Source organism: Pectinophora gossypiella, chromosome 2 (assembly GCF_024362695.1).
Source record: "Pectinophora gossypiella chromosome 2, ilPecGoss1.1, whole genome shotgun sequence".
Classification (NCBI taxonomy): Eukaryota; Metazoa; Arthropoda; class Insecta; order Lepidoptera; family Gelechiidae; genus Pectinophora; species Pectinophora gossypiella.
In genome coordinates, this window is record NC_065405.1 from 7,440,938 (window position 1) to 7,458,585 (window position 17,648).

Sequence of the window (17,648 nt, forward strand, 5' to 3'; positions counted from 1 at the left end):
AACTACAATATGAAATTTTAAGCAGCCGGCTCAATAGACGCAGTTAGGCCCAAAGCTTTATTAATATTTCCTAAGAGTCGTTCGATAGGTATTGTATCATTGGGATATAGCTGAGGACTAAATTACGTTGTACAGAACAGATGTGGACGATTAAAGGGTTTGGAAGTAACTAGAGGTTAAGTTAGCTCAAATTACATGCGATCAAACCGTGCGTGTAGTATTTATTTAGGGCGTTCGGATTATTTTGTTAGCGTTAGGGAATAAATCCTTGTTAACGCCTTGGGTTGGAAGGGTGAATGAATAAGTTTTCCTTGTAAATGTCCTGCGAATCTGTGTGCATTCATATGTTTTATTATTATTGTTATGAATGGTAATGGTTATAATTTTGTACTATTTGTTTAATTCTATCGTTTGTGTTATATGTTCCCATTCCGCAATGATGCATACAGTATTGTAATGTGTTGCTCACCGTAGTAGGAAGTCATGTCCATGGGCACGAGCTGCACGAGGCGGTGACACTTGGCCAGCTCGCGGAGCAGCAGCTGCGCCATGAAGTACAGCAGCACCAGCTGCGGCTGCTCCGTCACGCTCTCCCCCGCCGCTGGCCTGCAGGTCACATTAACTTATATATACCTATGAACACATGCCCAATAGCAAATATAGCCACAAGTAATCGGATGACAACATGCAGCTGTTCAACCTTACGTAGTCCTAATATGCGGCTTCGTGTGGACGAGATGAGAGAGGAGGAGGTATGCAAGCCAGCGTCATATAATAACCATTTGCATACGACGCGCAATACCTAGTCTTGACCCTAAATTGTGGGCAGAGCCACAAGTAAGTCTTATCTTTACTCTAGTTCAGAACAAGTAACTTTCAATTATTCTTCAAGTCCGAAGCAGACTATAGACGACGCTCTGAAAGATAGGAAGTATATTACAGATTACGATCGTATCTCGAACATATTTCACTAGTGGATATTTCAAAATGGAGATTTAGTTTTATGTTCCTTGCAGCTATATAACGCCGAAATGGATGTGAAAATGAAACTCATTCTTCATTGCCATTTCACTGAGAGTATAATCATGTATCCAGCCGACTTTATAGAATATACCAAAATGTGCTAGTGTAGAGGTGCGTTTACTTTCACAAACTCTTTACCGACTTATAACGCTTTAGTAGTGGCCAGGCGTGTCTATCTATACACATAAGTCGTTGGGTCCAGAGTAAACATAATAGTGCGACCAACTGGTGCCTTTGTTTGTAAACAACGTCAGGGTGGCATGCAAGTCGTTGGCACGCCGCCGACTTGGTCCTTGCACTGTACCTGTAGGTGAACCTCTTTATTATTTACTACACATCCTCAATTTTAATCCACTAGAGAATGCGCTTGTAACGTAAATATAATGAAGTAATTAAATGGCTTTAGCACCGGGATACTTGCCAAAATATTATTTGATGAATACTTTGCAAGAACCGCAACAATTTAACGGGCACCGATGCGATGGCTTGCAGCCAAGTAACGGCTAGGACTTTTTCTACATTCCATCCAAAACTCAGTTTCAAAAGCCCTCGTAAAGTATTTACTTAGTATGCAGAAAAGAAAGTATATGAAATGATCCTCCGGTTGGGAGACCCTTGTAAGAACCCACGAAAGATTTATTAGTTTGGAGATCCCCATCATTTTGAATGAACCCATTGAAAAGGTAAAAAACTTTTCCGCCGTAATTAGTTAGCTACGAATTTTGCTTCGAGAACGAGTGGTTCGCCCTTTGAAATGCAAATAATTTTGTATTTGCGTTTGTATAAAAGGCAACGACACAATTTTGTACAATTTGTCTGCTTTGCGGTTTGTGTTACGCGATAAATACTTGAATCAACGTTAAAATTTGCTTTTTCTGATATATTTCGTAAATCTTAGCCATTATTTTTCACGTGCTTTGTTTATTTATTGTTACGATAACCCTAGCGGTTCTTTTTTATGTTCTGATCAGAATATTTACATCGCAAATTTACAGTAAGTAAGTACATAAATCGTTTGAACGCTAGGAACGAAACGTGGGTCCAGTATACACGAACTGAAAGGGAGGACATATTTTTCTGATGACGTTGTATATATCTGAATTATCTAGCCTGTGCATGGTTCCTTGTGCGTACAGAGCCATTTATCCGATCGTGAAGGAGCATTAATCTCGCCGCAGACACTCTTTGCCCCCGGGGTTTCGCGGATTTAGGACTTCGCTCCGGCTGTCCAACCCGGACCGCGATACAATACACTCCATTGTTTCCAATCCAACCCCAACGAAAATTTATAACCAAAGTACTGCTGTATTTTGTTGTGCCATTTTATCATTAATTGTTTGTTTCAATTTGCTTACGACACATTGCATACGACACGAAGGTTAATTAAATGCATCGCGGTGGGCGTATTTGGCAAACATCCAAATCTCACATCATACCTAATTGGTGTATTAGCAATTCCTGGACAAACAATATTGTTTAGAGCGGCGTAGCGTAGAATTAATGTGCCGTAAATCGCATAATGATGCTAATTAGACATCAATCTACATACTTATTGAATATCACTCACAAAGATTATAAGGTACCTATTGCTTGCTATTATTTTGGTTTTAGTACTTAATGCTTTGTCATCGTTAACTAGTGGGTAATGTTCACAAAGGCTGGATTATGTGTACGGAATAGGTGATATTATTCCAGTTTCCATCACATTACCTACACTATTATCACGAAGGGGGCTTTGTGTTCAACTCTGAAATAAGGCTGATATTTGAATGTATTGAGCAAAATTGGTTGGCATATGTTTGATTCTATACAAGATAATTAGACAAAAAAACCACTAGCCGACAGCGCATTTGTAACAGTGGCAAAAGCTCGCGGCATCCATCGGTGTTCGGAAGCTGCCAGTTTTTGTAGCCCGCTCTCTGCTGCGGGGTCTTAGGATAACTATGCAAGGAAATACTAATATGTAAACATTAAAGTAAGGAATTATAACAGTAGGACATCTAACTGTTAACCGCGCGGGAGGTCGGGCAGCGCGATAGTGGCAGATGTCGGAGTCTTGTGTGGGCCGAAGCGACCACAAGTGGCGACTCGCGGACGATGCGCTACCGGCTACACGTGTGTGGCGAATTTCAACAAAATGTATGAAAAAGTGCGTTAACTACTTGTCGCTGATGGCTGGTTGTTTTAACGTTGCGAGGTTGCGAGTCATTTCCCAACACAAGTGAACTAGTTTACTTAGTGGGAAGGTTATTTTTAAAATGTATTTAAGCAAATTCCTTAAAAATTAAATTCCCTAAATTCGTTTTATTCCTTTTTCATTTTCATTTCATTCAACTATAACACGGGGCACTTACTTCTTGCAATTAGGCAGTACGAGCTGGCTGGTCTGCTTGGTGGCCTCGACGCAGGCGCGCCGCAGCCGGCGCACGCGCTCGCGTAGCTCGGGGCAGTCGTGTGCCTGCCCTATGTGGATCAGCAGGTCACGGAACAGCGCCAGCTGCACGTTGATCTCCGTTATCAGCTGAGGGGGGAAATTAAGAGTTAGTGCTCGGAATATTGTTTGTATTAAGTATAGCATGGAGCGTATAGCAGCAGGACAGGAAGATAGAGCCTATTGTGAAAAACACATATTCTGACAGATATCATACCTACCAAGATATAATGAAAAAAGGTAAATTGTTTGTGATGAGAGGTAGAAATTGTGTTGTTCGTTGCGAATTGAAGACACTTGAAAAACGATGGTCGAGACTTACCACTCGTCATTTTTACCTTGTACTTAAGTAATGACTTAATGATAAGATTTGTTAAAAAGAATATGTTCTTATACCTACCGTCCCTTTTCTCATTAGGCAGAAACAACGAAAACACAAAAACCTCATCAGACAAGTTCACGGTAGACCGGATTACACTTCGTAACCAATTTACTGTAGGGTTTCTGGACGTTGTAGTCGAGCGAAAAATTTACTTAATGGCCCGGTACATCTGTATCGGCAACATACGATAAATTGTGAGGAAACTCGGGCCCCGCCCTGCTAATTGTCCATCCACCGCGATTTGCAGCAAGCGAACGAAAGCCGCGGGCTCAGCGTAACACGGCCATGATTTATTGCTCCTGAACGCATTTTTTACGCAAAGCTTGTGTGCCAAACCCGAAGTAAAGCCGACAGGAACACATGTACGTGATTCATAACCTAAAATAGCCAATAGACAAAAGAGACGCAATGCCAACATTGCAAATGATCAATCCGCTCATTTATCAGCGCGTCACTCGATCGCCGCCGCCCGCACTCTCCACACGAAATGGATGTTTTTAGGATTCTGTTGTCAAACAGGAATCATTGGTGTCGTTAACTAAAATTAAGTATCACGGTTTGTCTAAAAAAAATACTTTCTTACATTTTCTTAAAACTTTTGATATGGTTGATGGAAAATTTAAACAAAAGCTTTTAGATCGAACTACTTACAGAACCCTTTTGTAAGCTAGTCCGACACGCTCTTGGTCAGTTTTTTGTAACGAAAGCTTCAGTCAATTTCAATCTGTCGAAGAGACGTTTTTACTGTATGCAGGAAAAATATTACTTCGTCGAAGCGAAAATGTTGATGGATGCCGATTTTAATTTTGACAATGGATTCGCAATGTCAATAGGTATCTTGAGTTGGAGAAAAAATGTGTAAAATAGTGGGTCTGCCTTTTGAAGCCAGTAGAACTGCTGACCTACAGGTAGGTTACTAAATTGGATTGCATCATAGGGCCATGAAAGCACAATAATCCAAGGAGACAAAAAATATTTATGATCGCGTGAGCCCTGACTATTGCAGCATTCATTATTCTGTGTGTATTTTTGAAATGTTCACACCTGTTTATGTACTTAACTATTACAAATACTTTTTTAATCTTAAGCAGTTCCAACACGTAAATAAACTTGGAATTAAGCGAGTTATTTATTTATTCCTATCAGTATGTTTATACAGACGTCGATACTGCTAACGGTAGAAATAAATTGATACAATAAATCTTTCACAAACTTATGTTTGGGGCGAAGATAATTTCTTAGTAAACTGGCGGGATTTAAAACTTTCTTAATGGTAGCATAAAGTAATACGAGTACTTTCACATTTTCTTGAATCTCTAAAAGTAATTAGCCTAGCCTAAGGTTGCAATACAATTTCTGTCTTTTAATTTAATACTTCTTGTACGCCAAAGCAATAAATAATATACTATTGGCGTGAAAAGGCGTTGATATATAATTTAATATGACTGTATATATTTTATAACAGTAATTGACAATCATATCGATATATATCTACTTTTAAATTATATATCATTAGTCCATTCGAACATTCGATTGTGCTGGAAATATTTTATAGTAATTGTTGGATTTTTAACGCTCCAACTAATTACGGGTTTGTGGAAATCAGTAAAAAGCCATCGCGGCTACGAAATTAAGTTATAAATATAAAATGAATTGTATGTTTTATTTTAAGGGTTAAAATACATATACAGCCGTTCTCATTTTAAAGCAACCAAATTAAAATGAGATCTCAAATCATTACTTTACATCATTTTAATACAATGGGGGATAATTATATTACAACGTATTCGATAGGTTTATTTGGGGTTCCTTATACAAAAGAAGTACATAATTGGTTATTGATTTTGAATTTGATAAGATAAGTAGGTACTATGACAGCGAAATTGTTTTCAGAGACGCTGAAACTCAATACGCGATTGGAAAGAATGTGCTCGTAGGTACCTAAGGAATATAAATAGTGAACTAATACTTGAAATGAAATTAACATAAGATTACGTCTATTTCTATGAAATTACACTTACTACGATGCTGTTTGCTTCTTCCACTCGAAGGACGTAATATACGATCCTGACGACCCGATTACTCTAGCCATAGAGGCAGCCAATCAGCTCGCCGACACCAAACACTTCAGGGCCCCGATACCGATCCCGCCGGCGTGGTCGACGATTTCCCTCATTCAGCGCTTATTGCTATCGACCCACTAGGGTCGATTAATTCTTTCAAATATTTTTCCTCTGAGACGACGCGCTGAGCCGAGGTTCGCGCCCAACTGGGCACCCTCAGGCCTGTTGTCTTAAACGTTGTACCGGGTGAGAGCCTTCAGCGCTCCCCATCTGTCCGGCCAAGTAGTTAATGCCATCTGCGGCAAATCTACAATAAGTCACGTCAAAAAAAGAAAAAAAAAGCTTCTTCCACTCTCATCAAAGACTTATTCGTCGACTATGCATACTCTCTCTTTAAAACAACTTGGTTATGAACGCGATACGTACGCCTAGGTCTTCGTCTTCCAACTCTACCATTTACACCCACATCATAAATAATTTTCGTAAGTCTACTTTCATTTAGTCTCTCTTCATGTCCGAACTATCCTAAGCAAATAAATGCATACGTAATATAAACTTACGCCCGTTTATCCCTAATAGGGTAGTCAGTGGCACAAGGTGCAGCCGCTTTGATACGAAAACCGAATCGATATGATGTGATGGTCCATATTATGGTAATCAGCCCGGATGGATTATCGGATTTTCATATTAGAAAGGATCACTCGGTCGGTTTTTACGATTTAACTACAAGGACACAGCTGAACGCGTTTCATGTTTTTAGCTCGCGCTGAGTCTCTAGGTAAAAGCAAATTGAATTTAAATATATTTTTTTTAAACACGAGTTATTAGCTGTTCAGTAGCTGTAACCGAACCGGTTGCACGGGCACACGTCACGACGATTTATCACGTGTGTGTAATTCCCGGCATGACTCGTGTAAATGTCACAGAGGAAGTAGGAAGGAATATAAAATTATCGCCACACGCGTGAGTAGGTGGCTATAATTTTTGTAGCGTGAAAACGAAGGAATTTAAGCAGCGATCAGCAGCGGGCGACTAAATGTTGTATTAATCATCCTTAACAAAGTACTTTTGTAATTGTTGCGAAGTTCTTTGCATTGTACGTAGAACTTATGCTTCTAGGCTATTAACAAATGTCAGTCATTAAGCTAAGTCAGAGGCCTTTGGATGCCTCTAACACTGAAAACGGGGTTAGCTACAAGTTCCGAAACCTCTACAAACACGTGCCACTCATAAATTGCGCACTTATATAAACTCATAATCTCTGTCGGAGTATGTAGAACCACAAATTGCTAGAAATCCCTATAAAATAGAGACTTTTCAATTCAATTGAAAACACTATTGCACATAAAAATAAGGACAGAAGTACAATCGGCGGACTTATTGCTAATCAGCATTTCTTCCAAGCAACGGGCACCTTAAGATCTTCTTCTATCGTGTGCGTTGTGAGGTGGATTACCAACCCCATAAACCCTGGTGTCAGGGTTACTATTGAGCCGCCAAAGGCCCCTGATATGGCTCATGTAACGATTACTAACTTGCATCAGTAATTAGTAACCGAGATCAAAGGCTTCCGAAGCACGGATCATCTTACTTTCGGACAATCAGGTGATCAACCTATAATGTCCTAACCAAACTGGGGATCACAAAGTGATTTTCGTGATATGTGCCCACCGGGATTTGAAACCGGGACCTCCGGATTGTGAGCCGAACGCTCATACCACTGGACCACGGAAGCCGTTAGACCTTAGGATGAAAGGAAATGATATACACTGAAATAGGGGACGGTGCAATACAGTAATAGTATATATTAAGTATAAAAAAAGTACTTAGTAAAACGTTTGAGGTACTTAGGTAAATATAGCAATAGAGACAAACCCACCGCCGATTGCTATACGACATTCCCGGGGTGATAAGTCAACCAGCTTGGAACATCACGAGTTATCGTCCCTTAGTATCCATCGAATGTTTCTCATACTTTTACTACCGAAGAAACCGTTCCCGATACTTTGACGGCGTGAAAGGATTTCTTTTTGATTAAGTTATTTAAAACGCCGACAAACATGAAACAATATCATGCATTCACAATACCTTGTGAATGATGTGAGTGAAAGCAGACATCGCACTTACACGTACAGAGTGTTAGTGACATCGTAACGAATACAGAGGGGGATGATTCAGACCATGTTCTGAGTTAATATCAAGTAGAACTGTCTGTCGCAAAATTCACGATATATTTTTTAAATTTTTACTACTATACTATACTTTTGTGATGGAAAATTCCACTTGATATTAACTCAGAATAATGAGCTGAAATTAGTATTCGTTACGATGTCAATTATACCCTGTACAAGTACGTACAGGTAGCCATACAAGTGCGTATGAGTGTTAGTGACACCGTAACAAATACTGAGGGGGACGATTCAGACCCTGACTCTGAGTTGATATCAAGTGGCATTTCCTGTCAGAAAATTCATGAAGTATTTTTTATTATTTTCAGTTCCGTACTTTTGCGACGGGAAATTCCACTTGATATATATCAACTCAGAATCATGGTTTGAATCATCCCTCAAAGTTTTACTTGGAATATGCAAAGACCGGTGTATATTTTACTGTTTCGAAGTCTTATCATGGAATGTAATGAGCTCGTGGGGACAGTACATCATAGCCTTTGTTTAATAATAAAAGCCTGCAGAGCTCCACATTCGAGGTAAGTGGGGACTGGGGAATTCGGTTGAGGTAACACCAGACAACAACATATACGTCCCACTGCTGGGCACATGCCTCCCCTCAATCACCGCGCTGCTCTGCTGCTGGTTTGAGGCAGATATAATAGGTCAATAAAAAGCTCCACAATGTCTTTTTGCTTTTCTTATGACTAAACTTATTTGAATGATTCAGGTCAACATCGATTAGAAAACTTTTTTAACTTTAGATCGCTACCCGACTTTCACGCTATTGAAAAAGCAAATGAATTTTGTTCGCAGTTTCAAATAGTTTAGAGGAAAAGTTAGACAATACGTGACAAAACGAACTGAACAACGATTTTATAACCACAACTGGCTTTGACCGCACCATTGATTTTATTTCAGAAACAAAATCGAATTAAAAATAAAAATGTATGCGAATGTTGAAAAATACAGCGTACTAGTAAAATTCTGAATGCTGTTTCAGCACTACGGATTTAAATCATGATTTATTTAATTTTCAGGTTCATATGTTTGACCTTTCACTGTGGTTTAACGCGCTACATGATAATTTCATTTGGGAAAAATATGAATATTTGTATACATATTACAACTAAAGTATACATTCGGGAAAAATATTGCATGTTGTAATTATATGAATGAGGTACTACGGAAATTGATCGATGACTGCCTACACGTAGGCATTCGCCTGTAGCTTTTGCTACGCCGTAGCAAAGGTAACACGAGCGTACATGAGATATGAATCCATACAAATATGCCTGGCAAACGGAACGCTAACTGGAGCTTAACTTGTTATGAGTTCAGTGGGTTATAAAAGCTTTGACTTCTATATGACTTCATGCAATCATATTATAAGACTTCTTTTACTTCAAAGATATTATTCAGGTACGGTTAGGAATTACTATAAGCCGTCTTTTATAAAAGGAACGAGATAAATTTAATTTCTCGTGTTCGTGACCTCTTCGTCGAGAAAAGGGAGACAAGGCAGTAGGTGTCGGATAATATGGGTATAGCGGGGACCAGATTGCATCGGGTTACGAGAAACTCAAGTTTTATTGGATTCCGACGGCGTCTAATGTTTCGGAAGTATGTCACGTTATAACTTTTGATGACACTTATACAGACATTGGCAATGAATTTGATTCTCATTTTAATAGAGATCACATTAATTTTTTTGTAAAAATTATAGTGATTCATTGTGTGAAGTGATGTATTCGATTACTCGTATATAACAGGGTTTAAGTGACACCGTAACGAATACTGAGGGGGATAATTAAGACCGTGATTCTGAGCTTATACCAAGTGAAATTTCCTGTCGGAAAATGCATGTCAATTTTGGTGTTTTTTTAATTATTTTCAGTTCCATACTTTTGCGACGCAGAATCATCCGTCAAAGTTTTCGTTACGATGCGATGTCACTTACACCTGTATAGTATAAGGAAAAATAAACAGTAAAGTATTAATGTTTGGGTATGTGTCCAAATAGAACTGTAAAGGATGGCTATCTAGGAGGCCCCTTACCTGGCATTGCGGTAGGCACACTTACTATAACTCTAGGATTATTCTGTCTGAGAACTGATATTAGGCAGCTAAATTACTCAATTGTATAACAATATTTTATGTTTTTTTTAAAGAACGTCTAGGGTCCTGTGCCGAGGTTATTCTTGCAGCTTCTTTTCCCGGATATACAGGTTGTGAGAAGCTGCAGTAGTTTTAGGCGGATGAGACGTTCGTTATGTAAATATTGACGATTCAAAGTGTAACTATGTTACCTACTGAATAAAGATATTTTTGAATTTGAATTTCGAATTTGAATTTGAATTCCTGAGACACCTCACTCTCATCACGTGCTCGTCAGTTCAGAGCACTCTTGACCTGGCCTTTCAATAGAACGTCCTTGAAGCGATCGTGGTGATTCGCTTCTAGGCTTTTTCTTGCGACTCTACCAATTACATTCACCTTATAAAGTTTCGTCAGTCTACTTTAGTCTATTTATACAGCGTGTTAGTGACATCGTAGCGAAAACTTTAAGGAATGATTCAAACCATGATTCTGAGAAGATATCAAGTGAAATTGTCCGTCGCAAAAGTACACCCCTGCCCCTGACATGGCTCATGTAACGCCTACTTAGGTACTTACATCAGTAAGTAGTAACCGGGACCGACGGCTTAACGTGCCTTCCGAACCACGGATCATCTTACTTTCGGACAATCTGGTGATCAGCCAGTAATGTCCTAACCAAATTAGGGACCACAAAGTAATTTTTGTGATATATCCCCACCGGGAATCGAACCGGGGACCTCCTGATTGTGAGTCCAACGCTCAACCACTGGACCACGGAGGTCGTATGGATATATTGGATCATATTTGAATGATATGTTTCTTGTATAAAACACAAATAAATAGGGACTAATAAGTTGAAGAATTTTTGGGGAATGATTAAAAAAAATTAATGATTAAAATAGCGCCTTTCTTTTATTAGCTAAGTACTTCATAAAACGTCGACGAACTGTATAAGTCCTTCCAGAGTATCTCGTTAGTCAACTTCGCCGATTTTTAAATTGTCTTTTTTGTGAGATTCTTTATCAGTTCGCAGTAGAAAATTGCAAAAATGATAAATATTTCTTATACCTTAAATGTCTGTGACAAATTCTAGACACGTGATATCAATTATCTATGATCGAAACATGAATTCAAACACATAAAGTCGCATACACTGGTTTAGGGCCTGAGCCGGGATTCAAAAACGTGACACTAGGCTGTAAGTCACGCGATCTCCGTACATCGCTAACACGAATAACAAATGATATCCATTTATTTCAGGTGTACTTATATATTGTTTTTTGACGTTATTTATTGTTTTTCTTCAGAAGGCATTAACTACTTTGCCGGATATTTGAGATAATATAATGATTTTGAGGAGCTCGGTGGCGCAGCGGTAAACGCGCTCGGTCTGCGATTGTTGAAGTAAAGCAACTTGTTGATGGGTGACCATAAAAAAAAAGTTTTCATCTCAAGCTCCTCCGTGCTTCGGAAGGCACGTTAAACCATTGGTCCCGACTGCATTAGCAGTCGTTAATAACTACCAATCCACACTGGGCCCGCGTGGTGGTTTAAGACCCGATCTCCCTATCCATCCATAGGGAAGGCCTCTGCCCCAGCAGTGGAGACTTGCATGAACTGGTGATGATAATGAATGCTCATTTTATGAAAGCTTCGTTTTCTGTAATTCCATGGGCTATCGTTATTTTATTGTAACTTAGTTAGTCTCATTAAGTAAAATGTGACTTTTGAGATACTTAAGTTCTGTAAAACTTTAACTCACCGAGTTGACCGATGGTTCAGGGTCGTGGTGGTATGTGGACAGGTGCCGGATGGTCCCCGCCATGCTGCTGACGTCACTCAGCTGCGCGTGCGCTTACTCGCCCTCGCCATCGTCACGCAACTCACACCCGCTACGGTTCACGCCACCGCTTCGAGTTTTCATGGTAACACTGCACTTTCATATAACTTTACTTATATTTATACCATGTCTCAAGCTATTTCTGTAGGTTACTTTATCCAACTAGAAAATATTTAATAAAAAAATATACTTAATACAAAGTTGTATAGGGCTTTTTTAGGCTACTTCTAATGTTTACATACGAAAGTTGCCCGAAATATACATATTAAAATGTTTAAAGATCCGTCTTAGACGTCTTAATCCGATACCTTCTAAGGAATTTTAATCCAGCTCGTAATATATTTCTTAACGGAGCTTGTGAGTACCTAGTTGGTTTCTCAGCCGATACACGAACGGGAAATATCAACTGTAATGATTAACTTTTACAGAATATCTACTAATATATATGTAGTAGACAAATATAAGTACTCGTAGTAACAGATAATTGACAAATAAATAAACAAAAAAACACGTGGCGAAGCACAAATTAGTTTCACGGGCTCTTACTTTTAAGCGAAATACGAATTTAGTGGAACAAGAAAATACGTTTAAGCTAAAATTTGTGTGTTAATGGCTCAAAGCCGAGTTTCATAATGTTATTAAGTTGGAAGGGGTCAGGTTGGTTCCCATGCGGCTATGGTCCCTCAGAAGTGAGTACTTTTTGCCGCGAGTGTACCTGCCCGGACTTGGCTTTCTGATTGGCCAATTATTTTATTATCTTTACAAAATAAGTGTCAGCGGCGGTGAGAAGACAGTAATTGACTTCCATTGATGTAATGTTCTCTCTATCGGAAAATGTTCACGCGTAGAAAACATTTTTATTAACGACGCAATATTTCCTATTATTTTATGTTATAGAAAAAGTCCGGGACAAAGGATAAACTTTTTCATGAAACCACGAAGATTGTAAGTGATAGATTGGCAAACTGTCAAGAGCTATTTTCATTTCATGTAGGTACTTATCTTAAAAATATTCAGGTAAGTTGTCTCCTCATTTTGTATGACATATATATCTATTATGTATTGTACATATAAGTGTAATTTATAGTAAGTACTTAATATTAATAGTTGATTGAGTCAAAGATCTCAGTGCGAACGTATGCAATCAACTAAATGAGTTTCTTAAATATTTAAGTCGGTTTCAGTAAATTCTAAGGTGAGATACATTTAGATAATTGAAGACGGTTTTCGATTCGATGTGAGAATATGTAAGTTTTGCTTACATCGAATGTTCTTACAATTTAGGAAACATTTTTAAAGCAATTATATTACCTGTGAAGGAAAACAAATATAATAATCTAATTACCTACCTAGGTACGAGTACTTCCTTTTCTTTCACGGATAATATATTTTTTTATAATTTCTGTGAAAGAAAATTAAATCGAATTTTACGCATTTAGAAGATGTAGCATATGGGCCCGGGACCAACGGCTTAACGTGCCTTTTGAAGCACGGAAGCATCTTTAACCAACCCGCGATGAGTATGCTGCATACCTCTGCGGTTGATTGAGAGGAGGCCTGTGCCCAGCAGTGAGATGTATATAGGCTGTTTGTATATGTAGAAGTTGCAGATATTTTTAAGATATAAGAGTTATTGTTGTGTGTGGCAGCTTTTGTTAGGACACCATAAGTAATGGAAAAGTAGAAAAATATGGTGATACGAATTACTTTTTAAACTCTTTAATAGATTCTATATCTTCCAACAAAGATGTCACAATACACCTCAGTAAGACTCTTGTATGTTATTCGTATTATCTCCATATTTTGTAGTTTCACAAGCAGATTTAGATCACTTGACAACTTTAAAAAAAATCGTTATATTGTTTACTCGTTATTGTTATATTCTTTGTATTTCTTGTGAGTGCAATTAAGTATTTGTTATGTTATGTTATTTATTGTTAGTCGAAACAAACTAGAAGCTTACAGTTTAAAATTGACTTTTTCAGTGTTACTATGAGTTATTTCATGTAACTTTTAAATAAGTTGGGTAACCGCGGGGGAGTGATTTAACTGTACAAGAAACGTCGCGGTCGCGGTCGCGGGGCGCGGGCGGTGGCGGGGTCTCGGGCGGCGGCGGCGTCGGCGGCCGAGGCTCGACTGCCGCAGCGCCCGAGCGCCCGCTCCGCCAGCCGCAGTCGCTCCGCCCGCCCATCGCCCGCGCCTAATGATTCACAAAATACCTCACCTGTGTTTTCTTACGGGAGCAGAAAGCTCGAGTAAACAAGTGCCGGCCGGAAATACAATATCCACGAATTCCATTTTCGCATCGCCCCGAACCCCGCAACTCTAATTTCACACCGCGTCACATGTCGTTGACAACTGAGAAATGTGGAATATATCCTATTTTTATTCTTAGAAAGTCTTTTTGCTTAGTTTAATGGTGGTAGTAAATCAATCGTAGCGATCGTCCGCGCGTAGCCGACCTCATACATCATCGCATCGCGGGATCACTTGGCGCTCGCTACGTGCCTCAACAAACACATCCCACAATATAACATACCAATGGTATTGTAACCAAAGCCGCAATAAATTTTAAAAAAGATATACTTAACATACAACTAGTTTGTAGATACTTACATCCATTATTAATCGTAACTGGTTTTCCGTATCGAAAAACAAACCACCCATTTCCTGGACGATTACGTACTAAAATGGTTTTCACGTGATGTGTAATGAAAATGTCACGCACACATTTCACATTTATCGGATATCTAATATAAATAAATAGGTGCCATTTGGAAGGCACTGGCAGTAGCTTGTGATACAAACAAATAAATACGCAATGTCCGTTGTTCATACATAACGATCCTATAAATAATATAGGTACTTAAGAAATAAATGGTAGAACGATTGGCGATATTATTGCGGAGTAGTTATTTTCGTGTTTCCTCCATTGCTCATTTCACTTGAAAAGGCGGATTAAATTCTATGATGGCATCGCAATATAGGGCATTGTTGCAAGAAAATGTAGTGAACTCGCTGTATTGTTTACCATTTTTAATTTCCTGTTTATGTAAGCTTTCTGGAGAAGGAAATGAGATGATCTTTTGGATCCGTGTCTGGCCATTTGCATAAGATGTTTTATTTTAAAATATTAAGGTGTTTCTGAGATTGGTCAGGTTAGCCTAACATAATAACATTAGCGAATTTAACAGTGAAGATAAGACAATCTATCATAATTATTATTATAGAAGAAGAACACGCATTCTCTTAGAAAAGGGAACATGTCTCGCTCAACGATATGAAAGATTCCGTTCCATACGGGAAACGGAAATTCTCTTTAGGTACTTGTTGAAGCTTACAAGAGTTACAAGACATGAAAATTTTGATTTGTAGAGAGCAACTGAGGCGGCAATAGGATTCGGTTTCTTTTGCAACCTACTGTTGCGTAATTCTCTAAACATTGCGGTTGAAGTAATACTATTCATAACATGTTTTATTCATATATATTTTTCATATTTTATAAGTATACTTATAAACACAGCTGATTGTAAAAACGTTGCTCTTAATCGTTACATGCATGGCTAGAGTCGAAAAGAAAACCTATCTTTTTAATTCTGAATGCCGAAGATAATGCTGATTATGCTGAAGATAATCCAGCCAGTTAGATGTAAATGAAAGATGCACTTTTAGTCGCTTACTTTTCGTATTTTCTTGTAGTTTTTAATCAGTGCTGTTGATATCATGTAGCCATAATGAAATTAGGTAATAATTTTTGTCATTAATTTTATTCACATAGTACGCTTTTGTGACTTAATTAACTTTATTTGATTGTTTTATTATTATTTACTGTTCTCGTTCGTATTATTTTATTAGGGATATATTGTTATTATTATTTTTTTTTATAATTTTCTACACAATGTAAAAATTGTTCAGAAATAAATAAACTTGAACTTGAAACTTGATGCGTGGACAAGATAGATCTTAGATTAGTGGAACAATGTCTTCCCTTTAATTGTTTCCTATAGCTTAATATACTAACCCTAGTATGTAAGTCTATTACTAACCCTTACATGAGTCATTGTTACTTGAAATAAATGTATTATATTTATTTAAAGTAAATAGATAATTAAAGACCCACAGGCTGCCGGCATTTCTTGAAGCGAAGGCCGTGACCGTCAAGTTTTCTAGGCATGTTTTTAAATTATCGTGATAACTATAGGGAATTTTCCCAAGGATATGATCTGCATTGCTAATCATACTTCTCTTCAAGAATTCCCCGCGCGTCTCCATTGGCTCCGATAAGGCGGCACAGCGACCTTGCTCGCTTACATCTTTTGAAATGCAGTTGCAATAACATTATCCGTAACATTCATACATATAATTTGGGGTAATTTTCCCCACGATTGCAATCAGATGTCAAATCATTCCAATTTCCAGTCAGTTTCATAATATTCGCATGTAATATAGTCGTTTGAACGGCATTGGTTTTTGTACGCGCGTGTGGGAATTTACTAAACTAGGTAGTGAGCTGTAACAACCATATGATTATTGGAAATTATACTAACTTTGTTTCTAGAGTTCGACTTCGACCATACCATTATACATAAGTTGACTTGACCATATTGTTGAAACGTGCGAATAATAAAAATGCGAATAGTCGATTAATTTTTTAGTTTCAAAATTGTCGATATGGAAAATTGTACAATTACATTGATTACATCGATTATAATATCAATCGAGTTTTAAATATAATCGACACCAGCGCCAATACCGACGGATAATGTTGCTAATTTTATTATATGATTGCCAACGTTTGGCCATGTCATGATTATGCATTTAGTTGCTCACGTCGATAAACGTTTTGTGTTCATTGATCTGGCCAAACTACATCACGATGGCCATTGAGTGCTATTCTATTTCATGATAAAATGATCGAGCACATCATAAAATGATCAATTCATAGATCTGGCCATGATAGTATACACTATAAAAATCTTTTTGTCGAGTTATCGATATCAAAATGTAAACATATTTCTTAGAAACTGAATAGGTACTTTTACAATGTCTCTTGCATTCAGTATTGTGTTTTATTACTATTGTTCGAGAATCACTTCGATTCCAATGGAATTGAATTGTCCGTAAATAAATTCTATACAGATCCTGCAGCCCTCACAATACTTCGATTCAATATCGCGAGTCACATTATTTTCATTATTGTTTATGTAAATCAGTTATTTTGTATTTGTATTCATATATTAGTCTTCAGGTTATCTTGCTCGATTAGTCTGCTAAACAGAATAAAAAAATATTTATTTTGACATCAACTAAAGGCTAATTACAAGTCTCCACCTAATAGTGGCTAAGTTATTTACTCTTTTACAGTCATAAAAATTAAGTAAATTACATACATTTGACATTCCCAAACTAGGGCTAATAAAGTCACTTGCGTCACAAAAAAAAGTTTTCGCAATTTTTTGTCGCATCATGGAAACTTTAGAACAAAACAGGTCCAGATCGTTCTCAGGTATCAGGTATACTGTTAACTGTCAATATATCATATCAAGTAGGTATTATGCCTATAGTTAGTATAAAATGAGATCATGCATTCTAATTGTCCAAGTTCAGCACCAATGGGAATATGGATTGTATTTTCATAGTT

General features: G+C 37.9%; 1 protein-coding gene across 3 annotated transcripts in view; it reads right to left on the reverse strand.

The window, feature by feature from the left end:
* Positions 1-17,648, reverse strand: part of LOC126377344 (uncharacterized) — a 56,567-nt gene that overhangs the window by 3,406 nt on the left and 35,513 nt on the right. Inside the window, exons 1-4 of one of the 3 annotated variants that reach the window (XM_050025064.1) lie at positions 13,971-14,124; positions 11,930-12,169; positions 3,378-3,544; positions 470-606 (exon numbers count right to left, since the gene is read on the reverse strand). In XM_050025064.1, coding sequence (XP_049881021.1) covers positions 470-606; positions 3,378-3,544; positions 11,930-11,992 — 367 coding nt within the window. In that variant the 5' untranslated portion in view covers positions 11,993-12,169; positions 13,971-14,124. Of the gene's footprint in view, positions 1-469; positions 607-3,377; positions 3,545-11,929; positions 12,170-13,352; positions 13,740-13,970; positions 14,125-17,648 lie in introns of those variants that run through there. The other 2 variants (XM_050025072.1, XM_050025054.1) reach the window with 2 other exon arrangements.